The 20,280-nt window shown below is 42.4% G+C and overlaps 3 protein-coding genes across 8 annotated transcripts; 2 read left to right on the top strand and 1 right to left on the bottom strand.

The window, feature by feature from the left end:
• Nucleotides 1–5: 5 nt before the first annotated feature.
• Nucleotides 6–9,981, top strand: majin (membrane anchored junction protein). 5 transcript variants are annotated; one of them, XM_084003458.1, is made up of 9 exons: nucleotides 6–138; nucleotides 284–450; nucleotides 622–667; nucleotides 778–853; nucleotides 1,206–1,304; nucleotides 1,986–2,020; nucleotides 2,292–2,388; nucleotides 4,480–4,546; nucleotides 9,859–9,981. In XM_084003458.1, exons 2-9 carry the CDS (start codon nucleotides 338–340, stop codon nucleotides 9,860–9,862), a joined length of 537 nt encoding a protein of 178 aa, XP_083859584.1. In that variant the 5' UTR covers nucleotides 6–138; nucleotides 284–337; the 3' UTR covers nucleotides 9,863–9,981. The 5 variants fall into 5 exon arrangements, with proteins under 5 accessions (XP_083859584.1, XP_083859583.1, XP_083859582.1 ...); XM_084003457.1 differs by having other exon boundaries at nucleotides 2,292–2,392; XM_084003456.1 differs by lacking the exon at nucleotides 9,859–9,981 and having other exon boundaries at nucleotides 2,292–2,392; nucleotides 4,483–5,041.
• gpha2 (glycoprotein hormone subunit alpha 2) lies at nucleotides 9,937–13,078 on the top strand. Its single transcript, XM_084003459.1, has 4 exons — nucleotides 9,937–10,077; nucleotides 11,767–11,899; nucleotides 11,995–12,179; nucleotides 12,265–13,078. Exons 2-4 carry the CDS (start codon nucleotides 11,779–11,781, stop codon nucleotides 12,367–12,369), a joined length of 411 nt encoding a protein of 136 aa, XP_083859585.1. The 5' UTR covers nucleotides 9,937–10,077; nucleotides 11,767–11,778; the 3' UTR covers nucleotides 12,370–13,078.
• Nucleotides 13,079–14,338: 1,260 nt separating this feature from the next.
• LOC311009143 (glycoprotein hormone beta-5-like) lies at nucleotides 14,339–16,524 on the bottom strand. 2 transcript variants are annotated; one of them, XM_084003121.1, is made up of 3 exons: nucleotides 16,326–16,524; nucleotides 15,422–15,620; nucleotides 14,339–14,572 (listed from the first exon to the last, which is right to left on the bottom strand). In XM_084003121.1, the coding sequence occupies exons 2-3, from the start codon at nucleotides 15,617–15,619 to the stop codon at nucleotides 14,384–14,386; spliced, it is 387 nt and encodes a 128-aa protein (XP_083859247.1). In that variant the 5' UTR covers nucleotide 15,620; nucleotides 16,326–16,524; the 3' UTR covers nucleotides 14,339–14,383. The 2 variants fall into 2 exon arrangements, with proteins under 2 accessions (XP_083859247.1, XP_083859246.1); XM_084003120.1 differs by lacking the exon at nucleotides 16,326–16,524 and having other exon boundaries at nucleotides 15,422–15,703.
• Nucleotides 16,525–20,280: the final 3,756 nt, after the last annotated feature.

The following is a 20,280-nucleotide window of genomic DNA, read 5'->3' as shown; positions in this document are numbered from 1 at the left end:
GCCAAGCGACCGGAAGGCGGGAATGCACCCTGTTGAGCCTTTGACGGACGGTCGCGGTTTTAACTGTTGACGTCCTGGTGGAGGGCGACGTTAGCACGCTGGACCATTTCATGCTAGCCGTTTCCTCCAGACATTACGGTAATTTTAGAGCGCACACGCGATCGAACCGTTTCTACAAGAGTTCGTGGTAATAGCATACTGTATTTGAAATGTGCTTGTTAACCCACTAAACCCATTCGATGTTAACATACATACTGTGTTTGGTTGTGTTCTGCACCTACAGTCCATCACCTTATAAAGAGACGTGTTTGTTTGGGGATGCTGTTACCCAGACCATATGACGTCAGCCATGCCACTGCAGGCCTTCACCTTCCCTTTCCCTGAAACTCGATTCTTCAGAGCTGGTACTTTTGTTTACAAGTTCAAGATCAGAGGAGGCAGCAGCTTCAGGCAAGACACACATTGTTCTTAATAGTCTTTTTACTTGTCTGCTCGATATGTCTTCTTCCTCTACATTTTGATAATAGCCCTGGTGGTACAACATGTGTTTTTCTTGAAAGCAGAGCGAAATGGCTCAAAATCAATAAACCAAGATTGATCATATATAATATATTTCATCAGAGGAGAGGAGGTTTTGGGAGGACACTGCTTCGAACAGGAACTGGAGGTAATGATGGATACTGCTTGTGTGCTTAGTCAGCATTCACAATTGTTGTGTTCACTCATTCACACTGTTCTTTATGAACTTGTTCTCTTACTTTCCCTTCTGTTTTTCAGGAAATTATCAGAACAGTTCTAGGCAACCTGGACAGTCTCCAACCCTTCTCTAGTGCCCACTTCAATGTCTTCCCTTGTATCCTTATCATCATGTGTGTTATTGTCTGTCTACATATATTTCAATATTACTCTCCATATCAATTCTGCACATCTCTCATCACATGTCCAGCCTTCCTTCAGTGATACATAGGCAGAAGGAGAACAGTACTTTGACATCATATGTGAGATTTTGGATGCACTAACATGGAATAAGACAAACTAATATTCAGTGTTGAGAATGGTGGAGTGCTGATACTTTGTGTGTATTAGCTTTAAAATGTTACGCTGCAAAATACATATCAGATCACAATACTAATCCTATACATGCACACCTATAAAGATGCTTATTCATTAGATGGTCACTGTATTTTGTTAACTGTAACTTCCAGATAAGAAGCAGTGGGAAGAGATGTGCAAACATGGTGAGAGGGAGCTGAGAGCGTACCCGTTTAGTCTTGTCCTCTACCTGGAAAAAAACACGCAGAATGGTGAGAAAGAACACTTCGGAGCAGAAAAAAGCTTTTGTTCGGTTGGACAAGAAGAAAATGCAGTCACATGTTATTAGTATGACCGCATTTTCAGTTGTTACTCAACTGATGGTCCTCATTAGGAATGAGATGATGTTCAACACTAACGGTGACACATGTTTTAGTCATTAAGGTTGAATAAATGTGTCTATGACAACATTGACATGCCTACAGATAGCAGTAGGGCACTGTAAGGTAAGGCAACTGTATGTGGTCAACCATAAAGGACTTGATGTTTGGGTGTATTGAAGTGGGGTTACTTATCAACAGTCCGTTTGTTACCTATAGATGACAGTCGGCCTCCCTGATTTGGAGAGACCGACAGGACTAAATGGTTAATGCAACTGCATTGCTATTGCACTTTACTAGTCTTCCAACCACTCTTCACACATTCATTCACACATCTACACACCACACCTCAGTCACATGCTGATGACACAGCCTTCAAGAGCAATTTGGGGAACTGAACCCATGATCGATGGTCTCCTCAAAGCCACAAGACTCCATTGACAAAAACAGTAATTTTACCTCTGAGAACGAGGAAGTTGCTACTTCCATTTGTTCCTGTCTTTGTGTTATTTTGTGACTTTGGTGAATCCAAGCAAACCTGTCTTGTGTTGATGTCTTGTATTTATCTTGCAGAGGAAGCAAAGAAGGAAGCGGAGAAGTTGAGCCCAGTGAGTTGTTGTTCGGTTCCTCAGACAAAACAGGCGTTCTACCATCAGGCTGTCTGGTCTGATAAGGAGAATTCCAAAATACTCCAGAATGCGGTGCCAAACATGTAGTTGAAGCACTCAGATGGTGTCAATAAGAACTGAACATTAGTAAATTCACTGTTAGATTCATTGTGTTAGATCGATTGATATTAAATGATATAGCTTCATGTATCAGGTGCAGCATGTTTTATAGGAGAAAGATGTTGCACAGAAGTAACCCTCTGTTTCTTAGCCAAAGGCAAAGCGTCATAGAGGAGATTCACCACTGGAGGAGGCCATACTCAAGGATTTGCACAAGGACATGCTGGCTGAAAGCAAGGTTCCTGTGGGTGGGTGAGTGCTCTCTTTCCTACTCAACAGCTAATGTGTAACATAAGAACACAGCAGGGCAAATTCATTTATCACTGGTTGTTTTCATTATTCCTCTTCGGTGGCTCCATAGAGGTGATGTTGATAATGTGCCACTGAAGATGATGGGAGTGATGACATACACTCACACCTGTATAGGGGATATTTCATGTCACCATTATCCTGCTCAAAAGAATTAACTAATTCATGATATTATGCCTATAATCATCAAAATTTGTTTAAGTTTTACTTAAACTTACTGGCGTAATTTTGTTGAGGAACAAATGTTTTGATTGTGTCACAGATAAGACACATCTTTTATTCATGAACATTCATTTAAGTGGAAAAACAATAAGAAAAAAATCTTGAATAAGAGAATCATACATCATAAGATCTACCTGCATAAATAAAGGGTTAATTAATCAAAAACATGTATTTTTTAATCCTGTAGTTTTAAAAGCAGGCTCTATTTTTACTTGTCTACCATGAAATGTGAGCTAGCAAGTTTCCGATTATCCCAATAATAGTAATTCACCATGATCAGATTATTGTGTGTTTTTATCACAATAAACTGATCAAATCCCATATCGGCCCATCACTACACCTGTACACACACATGCATACCGGTATATGTGTGAGAAGAACATACGTTTTCGCTTTCTTAAAATAACTACACACATCCATTCTGACAACTGCCCTGTCACACACACACACATACGCTCCAGTGATTCTTGCAGTTATGAAACAGAGGAGAGGCGAACGGGCGCCACCTCAATCACACTGACAGTCAGATCAGTGGGGCGAAAATTATGATTTAAAACACACACATACACACACACACACACACACACACACACACACACACACACACCGCCTAGTTTGTAGTCAATTTATATAAACAGGGTTGTCTCATCGTTTTGAACTTGAGGAACACACACTTAGATGAACAAAGTGTGTAAACATCCTGCAAAGCAACAGAGCCTCAAGCATCATTATCAGTTCACAGGAAATCAAATTTCATAAAGCAACAATTCTCATTGAATTATATTCACCACACTGACCATCACACTTACTGTCCTCAACACAGAGGAGTTCTTTCTTCTGCTCAGGGTTGTAGACAACGCCTTCTTCATACTTCCACTCCTGTGTGTGTGTGTGTGTGTGTGTGTGTGTGTGTGTGTGTGTGTGTGTGTGTGTGTGTGTGTGTGTGTGTGTGTGTGTGTGTGTCTGTCTGTCTGTCTGTCTGTCTGTCTGTCTGTCTGTCTGTCTGTCTGTGTGTGTGTGTGTGTGTTTGTGTTTGTGTGTGCGTTTGTGTGTGTGTGTGTGTGTGTGTGTGTGTGTGTGTGTGTGTGTGTGTGTGTGTGTGTGTGTGTGAGTGTGTGTGTGTGTGTGTGAGACGTATTCTGGAAATATATTGAAAGTATACCAACATCCTACTTTTTAGTCATTTTTCATAAGAACTGTTCATGATTTATAACACATATATTTAAAATGATGGTGCTATAGTACACATTCTATACATATATTATAGGACAATGAAGAACATAGAGAGAGTAGCTTTGCTAACACAGTAAGATAAATGTCATGGATGTACGAAGGATATGAACTAGCCCATACAATATTGCATTATGTGAGTTCTTGAAGTAAACAGCTTTTCTGGACTTTGTAACTTTCTGGGACTCCTTGTGTTCACTTTTATGTTGTAAAAGCCACAGGATTTCAGTTCCGTTCACTGAGATTTGTGCTTTTTGTATTGGAAGCGTATTTTAAAAATTAATTAATTAATTGGAATAAGACAAAGGTATAATTGAGCATACAATTACTACAATAAGAATACATTATTGGTATATTTCCTTTATTAGCAAAACACTCAATAAATGTTTAATGTACTCATACAAACATTAATGGCCGTAACAGACTGAAAAATGCTTAGATCCGTGTAATTTTAGAGTAAAAAGGGAAGTTCCTCATGTATATGACAGTGTCTAGTATTATGTGGTGACCATAAACATTAATAAAGCAATAATTGTTCTGTTAATGGAAGAATTAACTTGGTTGTGTCCAACTTTCAGCAGCTTCTCTCCGCATTGTCCACATGCAAAGACAGAGGTCAAAGAAGATAACAGACATGTTGATGAGGTGATTTCTTTTCATTTATTCAGTCCATTCAGTCTTTTAATCGTCACAGCTAACTGCTCTACTGATTTGAAGTCCGTCATTTGAGTTGTTTGGAATGAACTGATTCCAACAAACTGTTTTCAGTCACACAACAGCTTTCTGTTTCTTCTCTACCACATATATCAACACACACATTTCATCATCTCCGTCTCTATTGTAGCCCCAGGCTGGCATTTGTGCCGACAGGTAGGATAAGAAGTGTGATTAAGGTTAATAATAGTATAACATGAGACACAGAAACAATGTACGTGTTTCTGTGTTAGTGTGTGTGAGAATGTGTTTCTGGTGATGCCTTTCAGATTAATTAGCAACAAAGTCCCCAAATTACCCTCCGCCCAACTCCCTTCTCATCCAGAACCTTTCATGTCATCTGATCCGCTTTTTTTTTACTCATTTTCCCCTCACATTTGCTTCAAGTGGAAAAAATGATTTAAACTAATTATGTCAGCCTATTGAGTTACTTGTTTTCAGAGAAAAAAGTGCCAATACAAGTCTACAAGCTTTAAAAAGGATTGAACAATGAAGGTGATCATTAAGTTCTCATGTCACAAACAAGTTCAAGGGAAGTGTAATCAAAAGACCAAGACCAACAAATATTGGTTCATCAAATGTCTATTTTGATTAATGAATTCCATTCAATATTGAGGTAAATGGAAGAATCCAACTGAGTGTTTCCATTCAGTGAGTGTTGCCTTATAGACTGTAAGAAGTGACACACTCATCATGACATCATCCATTGGTTGACTCTGAATGGACCATAATGTACTAAATGAACATCATGCTGGATTGAAGAAGACTTGAAACTAGAGGTTGAGACCATAAACTCATGTTTACTGAGATAATAAAGTGCTCCTATGTAACCTCACAAAATGTGAGTGTGCTAATCATAAGCAAACTGCCTTGGAGGTAGATTTAAGTTATGACTATTGTCAGTAAGTACCTTGTGAGTGACAGGTTACTACCGTTGCTACCACGTTATCATTCTACCAATGCAGCTAGCTACTAAAATGACTTTAACACTTGGCTGTAAATTTGACCTTGAATAATGAAGCTAACTTTGTTAGCAGCTTCACACCAGAATCCAGATGGATCCAGATCCAGTAAGGGTGCTGCTCTGCCGCTTGTGTTCCTCAGATCCACCCGTTGCTCCACACAGACCAAATATGGTCACTTCATATACTGGTTACAAAAATCCAAGATGGCGATGGCCAAAATGCAAAACTCAATGCTTCAAAACCGTAGTCCACAAACCAATGGGTGACGTCACGATGACTACTTGTATATGTGTTACTGTAACAAATTATTTCCTAATCTGTTCTATTTTCACTATTATTTACACTCATCTGGGTTTGGCATACCCAAAAGAACCCAGTGGGCCCTAGTTTCGTAGACCAGGCGCAGTCGGAGCGCAGCGCACCTGCGCCACGCCGACGGGTATGTCCGCCTGGACTTTGCAAGTTTCGTGCATGGTGCAGGGTCACTCCTACCCCCGCAAGTGGGAAAGAGGGAGGAGAAGAAGGCGTGAGTGGGAGACGAGGAGGAGACGAGGCGTGGACTGGGATTAATACAGCCGATTCAGATCTTCACCAATCAAATGAGCTCCTCTCCTCACCTTTAATGCGCCAGGCGAGGTGCAGTGCAAGTTTCATCACTTGACAACCCAATAGGCTTGTTCGGGATGGTCTTGACTTGACTTGACTTATCACGCAGACGAGAGCTTGAGGTGTCTGAGGGGGCGGGCTCTAAAAGAGACCGTAGCCAAACGCCGTCAAGTCGGACAACAAAGTCAACGTGACTATGGTGCTCAAGCGATAGAACACAGCAACAAACCAAAGAGGATATGTTTTATATATATATATATACACACACACACATAAGGCAACATGTGGAAGGCATTCTTTTTTTCCAGTATATTTGTATTATCATTCTATGTTTGTATTAACCAGACCTCATATAAATAGGCCGACTCACAGCACAATGCACAGAACTTTAGATCAAGCCATGACATCAAAGCGACCAAAATAAAAACGCAAATCATTAAATCATTTCACCACAAGGTGGCCGCCGAGTGCGGACCTGAACACACGTCATTGAACTTTTAACCAATGAGAACCATTCCGCTGTAGTGGAGGTGTGGACAAGCTGGTTGCAGCCGTCGTAGACCACGCTGCCAAGCGCTGCAAGAAGCGGCTCTTAAAAACTTGTTCCCGCGATGTTTTGGGTCACGTGATATGGTCGCGACCCTGTGACGTCTTTGCAGTCGGATGCTAAGTCGGACACAATTCTAGCCATCATGCATCGCTTTCAACCCACAATACATCACGTTAGGTAGCGCGCTGCAGGTGGCTATATCAAGTCCAATTCGCCTAATGACAGAAGCAGCGCCGCCGCTCCCACCACGCGCGTCACGCGCTGTGAGTAGGGCAGTGCTGAGGGGACACCAAAAATGTTATGAAAAATCATCATAGTCATAATAATTATAATGCCGATATCATATCACTATAGAAATTGTAGGCACATTTTAGGCATGTCTATCACAAAACAGGGTCAGGGCGCACAGCAGTAGACATAATAGATGAGCCGGCCGGGCCATTCATCATCATCATCGTCTTCATCATCTGCGCTCCACAGCTGCACCGGATTCCCCGTCCAACACCAGAACGGCGGGACACCGGGACCTCGCGTGCCGCTCGAGTAAGCTACAGCCGCAACTCCGGTTCCAGCTCGCGGCAAAGTTGCGCGTTTCTGGTCCAAGTTTCAGCTGTATTAATTCAGTCAGGCCTGGAACAGTGGAAACCTGCCTGTGAGGTCTTGGTGACGTGTGCGCACTGCGCACCAGTGAGCCAAACTGCCACTCCGCCAGCTGTAATTCGCCTTGCGCCAAGAGTAGACCAGGTTGGAGCTGGCGGGCTTTCGGCGCAGTCTCGGCGAGGCTTTTTGCCACGAAACTTCCGCTGCGCCAAGCTGAATCTGTGACGCCTCCCCCTGCTGCGCCGTCACACCCATCTTGGCCAGTGGCGTGTTCAGGGAGTGGCCTAGGGTGGCACGGGCCACCCCTGAAATCTGATTGGCCACCCCAAGTGCCACCCCAATATTCACGGCACTGAATGTAAACTGGAAGCTTGTTTAGAGTTGCAGTTCCTTCTCAAACCTGAGAGGCAGCAGAGATGCGCTAAAGTAGTATGTAGCCTGCAAAAAAAAAGTCCCGAAGAAGAAGAAGTTTGAGCAAACCTACACGTGAAACAAACTGTCTATGGAAGCAACACGTTTCTGGAGCGTCGTCGAGAAAGATGTGAGAAACCTACATTTCACTACACTTACTGTGCCTAGTTAAAAGCTGTAACGGTAATAAGCTAAACGTTTATCCTGTCTTGTTTTATTTCTTTTTATTGTAATTGGCACAAGGCTGTCATCATCTCATCTCATTAGCAAACACTGTTTTGACTGTCAACGATGCTAAAGCTAACATTTAGCTATTCTGTACTGCGTAACATTGTTATGTTAGACCCGTGTAACATCAATATCATTCGTGTGTATGCACAATTATCTCCTGCTCACACTTCATGCCACCCCTGCATATGTCAGTGCCCCACTGGTGCCACCCCTATCAAAAATGTCTGGACACGCCACTGATCTTGGCGCAGGCGATCCACCAAACTGCAAAACTGACCGTGCGTAAGGCTGCGCTGGTCGAAACTTGCATTACGCCAGCTCTGCCACCCTGCGCCACCCTGTGCTGCGCCACGAAACTAGGGCCCAAAATCTCCACTGAAGAACAACCCAGTATCTCTAACCCAGCATGTTGGACAGGTCCGCCACTTCACAGCCCGGGCTTTCATTCCTTCATTCATCTCCTGCATCCTCTCTGAGCTGGTATTTGCTATTTGCATGTCACCCATGTTGACTTTATCAACGAGGTTGAGCTTATCACTGAACTTCTCAGTATCACTGAAGGTAATCATGCCATGGTGCATAGAGAGAGAGGTTGCAGGGAGAACAGTTGTGATGTTTATCTTGCTAGCCAGAACATTCAAGTATTATCAACTTGTGTTTGCCACAGAGCTCGTTACCAAATATGTGGTTTCATGTGGACTGTCGGGGGTTCTCCAGCTCAGGGAATGTGGCTAATTGAGGACTTAAATGTAGATTTTTTTGTTTTGTTTTGTTTTTTGCAGAGGACAAATAAGCTGAAAGACATCATCACCTGTTATTTCTTGGATTAATGACTCATACAGTGTTCTACATCTGCAGTTTATTTCTGAAGGAAAACCTCCAGCTGTCCTCTTACAACCTGCAGTCTGATTCAGGATACATCCTGGGATCCAAACAAAAAATAGTTTTTCAAAGTCAAGTTGTTTGGTTTTATGGCCCAGTATCGGTGGGCTTGAGTATGTCAGAGGGCTTTATAGACCCACAACAGTCTCTCGGGAGCCTCATGGTAAAACTCATTGAAAAACCCAAACCATCGGTTACCTCAGGAGACTCTCATTCTTGCTGTTCCAGTAAGTAAGACATGTTGCTTCACCCTGTGGAATCCCACCACAAGAGAACAAAGGACATCCATTTTATGTCTTTGGCAACACTACAAGTCATCTGAGCTGTGATGATCTGGCAGTTTGTGACCTTTGTGACATGCCCCCAAAGTATGCAAACTGCTGCAAATGTCCAAAAAAATAATGTAAGAGTCTATTAAAAGGATGTCTTTACCCGTTGAAGTTTGGACAGTGAGGTTGCTAAGCTGGCTTACTTCTGTTCAAGACAACGAGGAGCAGCAGAGCCAGGCGTTCCCAGTATACCCATCATGAGAGTCCACCCAAACCAACAAGATCTTCAGAGCCGACCCCGTCCTTCCTCCTGCAGCCACAAATGGAAAACCCAGGCAGACTGTGTGTGTGTGTGTGTGTGTGTGTGTGTGTGTGTGTGTGTGTGTGTGTGTGTGTGTGTGTGTGTGTGTGTGAGGTCTCCCATCCAGTTTATTTATTAGTCCAGTATGTCAACTGGCAGCTGAGACGTCCATTATTATTTTTGGTGTGTTTTTATGCATCTCTTTGCAGCGTGTGTGGTGAAGCTGTGTGTGTTCTTACTGTTGTGGCAGTGCGTTGATGTAAAACATATCTAGTTTTCCTCTGTGTCACAGCAGCGGTCCCCCTTAAGTTTGAAACGAGGGGGAGGGGAGAGGGACGTACAGACGCTAACACACTCCAGGAGGAAGACGTTAAAGAAACAGCTCTATTGTCAGATTTTTTAAAAATAAGTTCACTTTTTTTGTGCAGGTAGAAAACGTGGAGAAGAAAGAGTGAAAGGTCTGTAGAAAAGGGGAAACGGATTGAGACTCCCTCAGCTCTCTAATTGTGGGCGTGTCCACAGCTATAAGTGCCTCGGCTCTTACCTGTGTTACTTCTATCCCTGCATGAGACCCGCTCACACACACCTGTCATCCGACATCCACCTGCCCTGAGCGTCACCAGCTGCTCTCTGCTCCACCACCTAAGGTAAGTCCTCTTTACGCCTGGAAGGAAATGTATGGTGTGTTGGTGGAATAGAAATCTTTAAATGCTTCTTCTATGACTTTTCATCTTATAGGATTCACTATTCTTTACAATAGAATTCTACTTAGATTAAGTTTGGGTAAATACACCTTTAATGCTTTAATGTATCCTTATGTTTATTTGCATTCTTATTTTGAAGACTCTTTACATGTAAGTTAATATTCATTTTGTAAAATGCTCATATTATGAAATTGTACCTGTTATATGCATAAGTTTGGCTAAACGTGGCTATTAAAAACTCCACACTACTTTTACTTTTATGACAATATACATATTAAAAACAGCATTATAGTTATTTAGATGATGGACTACAGAGATCCTCGTTTAAAATAAAGAAGGCATCATACTGAACAACACCAGGCAGTGACAGACGTTGGTCAGTGGGATTATTAGAATATGTGTTGAGCACCTGAGCACAAATAATGGGATGCTACTTTTAAACAACTCTTTCTATTGAATTCTTCTCTATGGGCATTGTTCACTATTAAGTAGAATTATTACAAGTCTCAGCAAAATGTATCTATATGACATCGTCGTTTTATAGTTTTTATATCCAATAAAACTGTAGGTCAGCACCTGAAAACTGAAACAATTTGAGACAAAAGACATTACATTGAAATATATATATATATATATATATATATATATATATATATGCCCCCCCGGCACTTCTGGGTGTAGCATATTACATCCCACTTTCCAAACCTTCAGGCATGGAAACCCCACAGCGGAGGAAACATTCAGGCATTTCTCCATTTAACCAGCTGACACAGGGTTAATGGCTCACACACACTCACACACAGTCCTGACCCGCTCATGTGTTTGGAGCAGCGGGTTAATGGCATCCCCAGGGCCGCTCCACTGTCACCACAGAAACTATTCCCAACGCTCCATTCGGGGCTAAGCGGAGCTGGAAAGAGCTGCCAGTTTAGAGGGCAAGGGTCAGGATCACCACATTCCCAGGAAAACATGACTTTATTGTTTACACACGTGTTGGAGTGTGTGTGTGTGTGTGTGGGGGGGGGGGGGGGGGGGGGGGGGGGCAGCATGCATGTTGGCACATCCAGCATAGGTACTGTATGCATTCATGCTTGTGATGGAGGAGAATTAAAGAAGGATACATGTGTCAGCAGGTCGCTGTTCAATGAGGCAGGCTGAAAAGATAAAGGCCTTCTTGTTTTCATTCACATCAGCTGTTACTCAACGAGTGACACGCAGGTAGACCTGCAGGAGGGGAAATCACCTCGCTGGTGAAGTCAGGGCTCTGAGCAACGCTTGGATGTGAGGGGGAAGTTCAGCAGGAGGCAACCACCTTCATCCAACACTCTGCAGACAGTTGAGCTTCTTTCACATGGTGTTTAGATGAGAGGGAAGGACCTGTGATGTTGTCCCAGTCTGGGATTCATAAGTCATTCTATTCTATGTAGCCACGCAAAGGCTTCACTTCAGTGCAGTTCAACCAAAAAGAGCGGTTCTTTGAACAAACTGTAGGTTTTTCTACAGTTTTAAAAGGTTGAAAATGAAGACGTTGAAGTTGATGATTTTTGTGATAAAAAGCTCACAAACAGTTAGATTTCAGATGTCCTCTCGGTTTCTTCCATTCGGTTGGACGTGATTGTTTGGTCCCTCCAGGCTGCCGTCCAGATGTCGCTGTGCATGTCCTCACATCTCTGCCTGCTGGTCCTGCTGGTGATGTCACTGCTGCTGCTCTTCTCTCCTATTGGTTGGAGCCACGATGGCCTGACCCCAGGGTGTCACCTGCACTGTAAGTAACACATACAGCTTTAGGAATCCATTTATGTGCAGATTTTCAGGAAGTGACCCTCGCTCGCCCCTCCGTCCTCTCTCTCCCCTCTCCAGCCTTCAACGTCACCATCCGCAGCGACCGTCGCGGCACCTGTAAGGGTACCCACCTGGTGTACGCCTGCGTGGGCTACTGTGAGTCCAGCGCCTTCCCCTCCAGATACTCTGTGCTGGTCGCCTCCAACTTCACCCACAACATCACCTCCGCTTCCAGATGCTGCACCATTAGCAAGGATGCTAAGGTGAGAGCTAAAGAAAAGAGGGGGCTTAACTACAGCCTGTAGTTGTCCGCATGTTATTCATGTCCTCTGCCTTGACCTCCCTCAGGTCAAAGTCCGCCTGGACTGCCCTCGTGGTCGTCACCATGACGAAATAGAGATCCTGACGGCGAAGGCGTGCCGCTGTGACATGTGCCGCAAGTCCCGCTACTGACGCGTTGAGACCGTCGGCCCCGAGCTACACTGCTGAGTCTCCATGATGCACCAGTTACTTTCCTCTTCTCTCTTTGTTCACTTGATTGTTGAAAACAATCCAAGCCCACTGAAAACAAGTCAGCGTTTCCTCCATTTGTGTTCTGGAAGGATGAAAGGAAGGCGGACAGACAGGAACGGTCTCTGCAGCGCTGCAATGTGACTGCCTGGATGAGTTGACCTTCTAGTAACGGCTGCTGGGGGTCACTGCCATTTAGATTCAATCCCACGTTTTTATGTCTGTAAGCATTTGTGAGTGTTTTTGACGCCTGCGTGTGTAAAATGTGATGAAAGGGAGGTTTTCCTAGAAAACTGGATGTTTTTTAAAGACCATCTGTCACTCAACCTGAACCTGTTTACATGGCTTTCACCCTAAACACACTCACTAACCTCACCTGAATGAAACATGACACTACAGTTAAATCATCTCATTTGTATTTTTTTTATTTTCAAGTAGATATATTGTCAGTCTTTGCAATCAACATAAAACTCACGTAAACGAATAGTCCCATTCTTTACAACAACCACTAAACACAGACCAAAGAATGTACAACATTTATTTATATTTATGAATTTGAACTAAAGGACATTTTGTAAATAATATCTATTGATGAACCAAATAATGTTGGAAATGCAATGAAAAGAGAGAAAATGCACTGTATAGTTTGTGATGAAATTGTATTTCAATACATTTCTGTTCTTCAACTATAATTAGATTGTCTTCTTACTTTCATGAACACTCAACACTTAAGGGGAAATGATATGGATTCATTCACTAAGCGTGAACATAAACATGACATGTTACATGTAATGATTTCCATATATATGCATTACAGTGAAACACAGTAACCCGGGAGGACCAGGACAGGAGGCGGGGCCTCTCTGACTTTCTCTCTGTGCTGCTGAGCCAAAGTTTAAGATTGAGTCAAATGATAACAAACTTTTAATAGAGAAATGGTTTTGTTTTCAGTGAAATAAAAATGGGGGATTGTGATGTGCAGGATATTGAAGAAGCAGAACAAAACCCCTCCAGCTGAGAGTTCTCCGTTAGTCAGACCAAGAATCATTCATTCATTCATCAATACAGACCCGTTCACTTCTTAGCAAGTTTCCTGCTTTGACCACATTTAGGCTTATTATTTGTACCAAATTATAAAGTAATATTACAAGTACCTAATTATTTTGATGGCAATAAATTAGTATGACCTTTAATTCCTAATCTTAAGCATTCAAGGTCAATGGCTATATCACGTCAGCCATTTCACAAGAGTTTTGCAACTTAATGAAAAATGAAGATTATGGATGGTCTCTCCATACAATGTGTATGTATTATTTAAACTTCAAGCAAACAGAGAATTAGTTAAGCTCACAGTAAAGATGTCTTCTTTTTTTACATGTTTGAAGACTAAACTTTTCAGTTTAGCCATTTTTTAAATAGATAATGAATTGTTGAAAGCTTTATTGCCAATACTTAGATCCACAAAGAAGACTACTTCAGAGCCGGGAACTGTGACATAACTCATCACCCATCCATACGTTCAGTAGACACAATCCAGCCAAACCAGCCGCAAAACACTCAACAACCATGAATGAGAGCATGACGTCACAGTTGCATCATCTCAATGATTTGTATTGAACAATAACAGTAAATACACTGTCAACCTTTGCAGTCGGCATAAAGCTCACATACAACTACATCCATTATTGGAGAACATTTTTAAGTTAAAATACCTCCTCATTTCTATTTTACTGGTGAATATTTCCAAATTATAAAATTATAATATTTTATTTAACACACACACACACACACACACACACACACACACACACACAAACACTTATTTTGATACTTCCTCTGTTACAGACAGACATATAGTTTAGTTCCTAGATGTCAGATATCACACTGAAAGTCAGATTCCATCATTTTATTGAATCACATCAGTAAAAGTGTTGATAGCATGGATGTCTGAAGGCCATCAGAAGGTCTCACACTCAGTGTCCTGTGTGGAGCAGACGGCACAGTGGCAGTGCAGAGCCATGGGGTAGTGGTAGAGGGGGGAGACGTGGGGCTGGCAGCCCGGCAGCCGGGCGCTCATGTGCCGGGTCCCACCGTACGTACACACTCGGTGGTGCCGCTGGATGTAGGGCGGCTCAGGCACAGGTTTCTGCAGGGTTCACACACACAGGGTTTCATATGCGCTGTGACGACACATTGTTTTCCCATACACCAGCAAAGACTATTGGCAGTGAATGCAACACGAGTCTGAGATCTCTACATTTAGCAGAGAATGTGTTGGAGACAAAGGTCCGCGTCCTCGCTCTTCCCTGAGTATTCAACTACATCTTACTGTGTTCTGAGGATGGATGCTGTTGGAAGTCCACTTGAGACCTTGAGTTTAGCTTTTTATCATCAAAATGAGCAACTTCCATGTGCTGAGGAGGACCATGGGATGCTGTTGAAAGCCCTGGTCCAGTAAGTGGACTTTAAACTTGATGACGGCCCCTGTAGCATGTGGCTGAGTTAGCTCCGTTGTTGCTGATTCAGAGCTCTTTCTCCTCTAAAGGCTTTAAATCTAACATTTCCTGGAAACGTGTTTTTTCAATTAAGTGAAAGGTTAAATTTGAATCCCTGCAAACTAGAATGAGTTCAGTAAAAGTCCAAAAACCCTCCCTGCTTGGAAGGATTTAAGCACTTCTTACGACTATGACATATGGGTCAGAGCCGGGAACTGGTCTCTGGTTTGGGTTCAGTCCTGGGTCATTAATCATTTACATTTACAGTTCCAGTATTATGGAAGTGTTCAGAAATAGCAACAGAAAAGAGAGACTGCTACATTGGCTGAATTTAACTGATGTTACGTGACAGTGTGTGTGTGTGTGTGTGTAGGCTATGTGTGTGTGTGTGTGTGTGTGTGTGTGTAGGCTATGTGTGTGTGTGTGTGTGTGTGTGTGTGTGTGTGTGTGTGTGTGTGTGTGTGTGTGTGTGTGTGTGTGTATGTGTGTGTGAACATTACCTCCCAGGTGTGACATCGCCCCCAGCAGGCTTCTGTGGTGATGCGCAGTCCTTTACAGCCCGGCTTTTGGGCCACAAAAGAGAACTCCCGCACGGCACAGCCCCGGAAACCATTAACTGTGGTTATCATAGCAACGCACACGTCGACTGCCCCAGCAACCAGGAGGAGGACAGAGAGGGACATGGGATGGAGATGCATGCTGGGAAAGAGTAACATCACTCTATTATTATAATCTGTATATCCTCAACTACAGGTGACCTTCTACCTGAAACTATAATAAAGATGACATTTATGACGTGTATACAGACTCAAATATTCTTCAAAAATCAAATAGATGATGAATTCCTGAAGGTTTTATTGCCAGTATGTTATATAACATGATCCTCAAAGAAAACTGATTTTCAGTCAAATGTTGCATTCACTATGACTCACAACTCACTCTAGTGTTTATTATGGTTACTGCAGCCAATAGTATGATTTTAAATAAAAACACAAATATTTCATAACTAATGATTAATTAATAACTTAGCTAAAATATCTATATCTATACTCAAAATAAACAAAACATTTCAATTCCGTTTTAAGCAACGAACCTGACATCTTTCACTTCCACACATAAAAAGCTGTTTTCATTTTACTGCACACATCTGCTTAATCACTCTTCAAGCCACAAATTCAACTGTGCTCTAACAACTGGACTTCACCAGAATGCTTCATTTCTATGAAGCAATACAAATTCTTTCTGCATGAACAGAATGATGAGACATTAGCACACTGCTTTGACTGTGAAAACAATAACTCCACATTCTCCACTAACCTAAAGCCCTTCAAAGTATCTCTATAAGGAAATATTAGTCAAATGAACATTGCATTACTTAATAGAGGATCAAAAAAGACTTCTCACCTTTGCAGTTGAAAATCTCTGAGAGATTTGAGCAGCTGGACTCTGCCTGAACAACAACCAGTAAATGGAACCAATCTGTCCTTGTTGTTGTTTTTAGATGGCCATTAGGGCGGACGGACACTCTGACATCATAGCAATTACAATGAAATACCATGAGAGACCCGAAGCCAGAAATAACGGAGACTCCCTGGAAAATCCTGATGCTTGTCTGTGTTTTGTTAACCTCAGCCTGTATCTGTCTATGTGAGTGTGTGCAGTTCTTTATCCGACTTGCTCTCAGGGATGTGAGGCTACTCAACACTGACCGCAACAAAGGACTGGGACTACAAATACAAACCACCTTAGAACCATGAAACTCATTTAAAACCTTTGACACAATACACTGTAATTAGACAAAAGTTTATTTTGCACTGACTTTAAAAAGACCTGTCAATTTTAATGTTGAGTGATTAAACCACAACTCATCAGAGTAATTGTCTCCAGTTGGGTTTTAGCCCATGTACTGGGGGGGGGTGGGGGTAACGGTAGTTCCATTCGGTACGCCCTGTGATCCTGAAACTAGCTGTGTCTACAACTCACACACATGCAAAAGAAATTCAGGACTCAAGTTTTACCCAGAAAGGTTTGGCAGTGCACCAGTTATTGTTAGCTGTAGCATGCTAGTTGGTTGGTTGGACAGGTTAATGAAGCTCAATGGACCACGACATTGACAGTAGGTTACAGCCCAGTTCAGGAATTTGCAACAGGTCTTAAACAGAGTTGCACAGTGGTTCCTTCACACAATGGACTATTCACACCTATGAAACCCCTCAGATGAGATCCTGCCAGCGGCTAGAAGAAGAGAAGAAAGTAGTCAGCTGCCTACAACAACTGGAAAAGGATCAAGTCCTCGACAAGCTGCTGTATTACTCCCGATACCGAGGGGAAGGCATCCTGTGCATGCATGGTCTTCCCAAATCACACAAGGAGGACGCCCCACTCAGACCCATCTGCAGCAGTATTCATTCAGTGATATATATAACATTGCCGGGCACCTGGCAACCATTCTGGCCCCGTCATGTCAGGAACTCACAGGATTGTGCCAACAAGGTTAGAAAAGTCAAATTGGACCCAGATGAAACCGTGGTCTCTTATTTCATTTCACATCATAGGTAGCCTACATCAGGGCTCCAGACACAAACATTTTCACTGCACCCTATGTCACCGCAACAATTCACATATTATACCTTTTCTTTACAGTTACCATATACACTGGTCATTTAATTAACGACACCGGCTCGCAGTCAGATGAGACAGGACCAGCGTCTTACTGTGCGAGGGGAGACAGGTGGTGAAGTGGCTAACTCCGCCCAGCACCTGTCTGAAGGGAAAACGATCTACAGTTCTCTTCATTTCAGCTGCTCAAGGAGGAGAAGGATACAGTTTCACATGTATTAGATTAAGGCTTCTACACTCTGCCCGATTTATTTTTCCCACAAACATTCAGTGAAGAAGAGACCGGGGTCAGAGCCTCTGATTGGCTCAGACTGTGGTCATTCTTCCTCTCTGTATGACGAAAGAGTGTAAGTGCAAGCCCTCCCGGAACCCAGAGAGATTGAAAGCTCTGATATTTGAAAGAAATTGATTTGACATGAGAGAGACCCCTGGGGCGATTTGAAATCTCCCCCAAAGAGGCGGGACCATTTGAAGCATTACTTTAGTCTGATTGGACAATGATATTTTTGGCAGATTAAACGTCTAGAACACTGATAACGACTGTTGTGGTGATAGAATTGGTTAGAAAAAACCCCCCTCCTTTTCCCTGTTGGTAGTGCGTCGCCAAAATTGCCCCAATACACAAACCGCCCCAGCCTTAAGGACAATATACACCGTACACAAATGTTTAAATTCTGGCCAAGGACAACAGATGGTTTGAGAGACGAGTTAAAGAAGACAGAGATTCACAGAGTGATTCCGGCTCCACTAGTCCACATGCCGAAGTGTCCTTGGCCAAGATACTGAACCCCAAATTGCCCCTGAAGGCTGTGCCATCAGCATGTGAATGTGTGTGAATGGGTAAATGTAGACTGAAGGATGTGTAAAGCGCTTTGAGTGGTCGAAAGACTAGAAGCGCTGAAGAAATGCAGAGCAATTTTGTCAACCTGGAATGACCATTTCTCAACAGGCGGTTTAAGGATTTCTGCCACATCCAATACCGTACTCAGATCACACCCTCGACAAATCCGCGACCATCCACACTCGGACTCGGGACTGGGGGACCAGGACTCACATGCCTCTCACAGTATTAACGACCCTACAAGGCGTTAAATGCATTTGAAGTAAGTCTGAATTTGATGTCAATTTTTATGACAACTCAAGGAACTTGATTTTGCAAGGAACTTTGCAAATGAATGAAAACGAATGGTTGTCTGAAATGGTTGAAATGTATATCGGAACTGTGGATTTTAAAACGGTTAGCAACAATTAAAAAAAAAATGGTGGAGCTATAACATTCATGTAATTTGTTTTGCCAAACAGCATTGACATATCACCAGTAAGTCTAATGCTGGTCCACTATTTTCTCTCCTTTAGTCTCTGGTTTGGTCTCCACCAACTATAAATATCTAGATGTTTAACTGTTTCACTAGCTAGGTGCTAACTGTACCTGCTTTGATGTTAGGCAGGTAGTGCATGATGGGTTTATTAGAGCTTTTACACTGAAAACAGCTGCTTCCCTTGGCATTGGCAAAAAAAAAACAAGAAAAATATTATGGAAGAGGATAAAAACAGCCCGTGTCACATTACAAATTGTCTATATAAGAATAGAAATAAATTCAGCTTTCAGTCGGGTGCATTGTTGTTGATCAAAGCATCGATACAAGGAAGTGGAATTAATATCATTAAAGAGACGAAAGAAGTGACACAAAAACAGCAGACACTCGGAGTGTTTTCTCAAAGTGAAGTTTCATTTTTAGCACATAATTTTTTTTCCATTCTACACCACTCTGTAATGTTACGTACCTCTCTACATTCAAACCCCCCAACGCTGCGTTGGTCCCCAAAATATACATCTTCTTCTGCATCGTCTCCTCTAGCTTTTTTTTCAACACAACAAACACAGACCATTGGGCAGACAGTGCAAATCTAGAAATTCAGTGAAATTGCTACTTTAATGCAGTTTGTAGGTTTTGATAACATTATATTCTCACTCTGTTACTGTTGCTCTGACTTATTGCCATTCTATCATGTCTAACACTACATATTCCCTCTGTCTTTCTCCTCCTCTGCTTTCATTGAACCCATTCACATCACCCCTCTGATTTCAAGCGTTTGTTTCGACTTGGCCACAAGTCAACATCATCGAGCCACAGAGAGGAAACGTGACAGTGCTGAATGATGTCAGCTTGATGTCTGTCTGCGAGGCGAACACTCTCTCTTCTCTCACTTCCAGAGTACTTCCAGAGTACAGAATTCTAGAATACGTAATATGACTTTTGATCAAAAGTGAGAATTCCGGAAAACAGTGGGACTCAGCTGACTAACTGACAATAACAATCAAGATGGTTTGTGGGTAATCTAGCCAAAAGAAAAATCATAAAATAAACTGAGCGGGTGACAATTAATTTTTTTTTGTTGTTGTTGTTGTTGTTGTTGTTGCCTGAATCAGCAAAATGTTTGAAATCCAATGAGATGGAAGGATGTTTCTTATTGTCGGCTCACCGAAACCATCAGTGGAGCATGAAATCTGCCTGACAGTAAAGAGCATTGTAGAACTTAGAGAAGAGAGGTTATGCTGTGTTCACACCAAACCTGTAGTGAATTTTTCCCCATGGCATGATTGTATACAAAGTCAATGCAAATATGCAAATAGACACAAATAGACGGAATTACAAGATACAGTGAATCCAGCTTGGTTCAATTCACCTTATGGGTGATATCATTTGGTTTTCCCGACTTTACAACATGAACAAAGCAG

Source organism: Eutrigla gurnardus, assembly GCF_963514095.1.
Source record: "Eutrigla gurnardus genome assembly, chromosome: 23".
Classification (NCBI taxonomy): domain Eukaryota; kingdom Metazoa; phylum Chordata; class Actinopteri; order Perciformes; family Triglidae; genus Eutrigla; species Eutrigla gurnardus.
This window is presented reverse-complemented; position numbering and strand designations above follow the sequence as displayed.

Bases quoted from the DNA above. Each gene is read 5' to 3' on its own strand.
- gpha2 (XM_084003459.1), top strand. From the start codon at position 11,779: ATGTCGCTGTGCATGTCCTCACATCTCTGCCTGCTGGTCCTGCTGGTG. The intron at 11,900-11,994 runs GTAAGTAACACA...TCCCCTCTCCAG, and splicing joins CCCAGGGTGTCACCTGCACT to CCTTCAACGTCACCATCCGC. The intron at 12,180-12,264 runs GTGAGAGCTAAA...GACCTCCCTCAG, and splicing joins CCATTAGCAAGGATGCTAAG to GTCAAAGTCCGCCTGGACTG.
- majin (XM_084003454.1), top strand. From the start codon at position 338: ATGACGTCAGCCATGCCACTGCAGGCCTTCACCTTCCCTTTCCCTGAA. The intron at 668-777 runs GTAATGATGGAT...TCTGTTTTTCAG, and splicing joins GCTTCGAACAGGAACTGGAG to GAAATTATCAGAACAGTTCT. The intron at 854-1,205 runs GTATCCTTATCA...TGTAACTTCCAG, and splicing joins CCACTTCAATGTCTTCCCTT to ATAAGAAGCAGTGGGAAGAG.
- LOC311009143 (XM_084003120.1), bottom strand. From the start codon at position 15,637: ATGTTACTCTTTCCCAGCATGCATCTCCATCCCATGTCCCTCTCTGTC. The intron at 14,573-15,421 runs GTAATGTTCACA...TGAACCCTGCAG, and splicing joins GGCGATGTCACACCTGGGAG to AAACCTGTGCCTGAGCCGCC.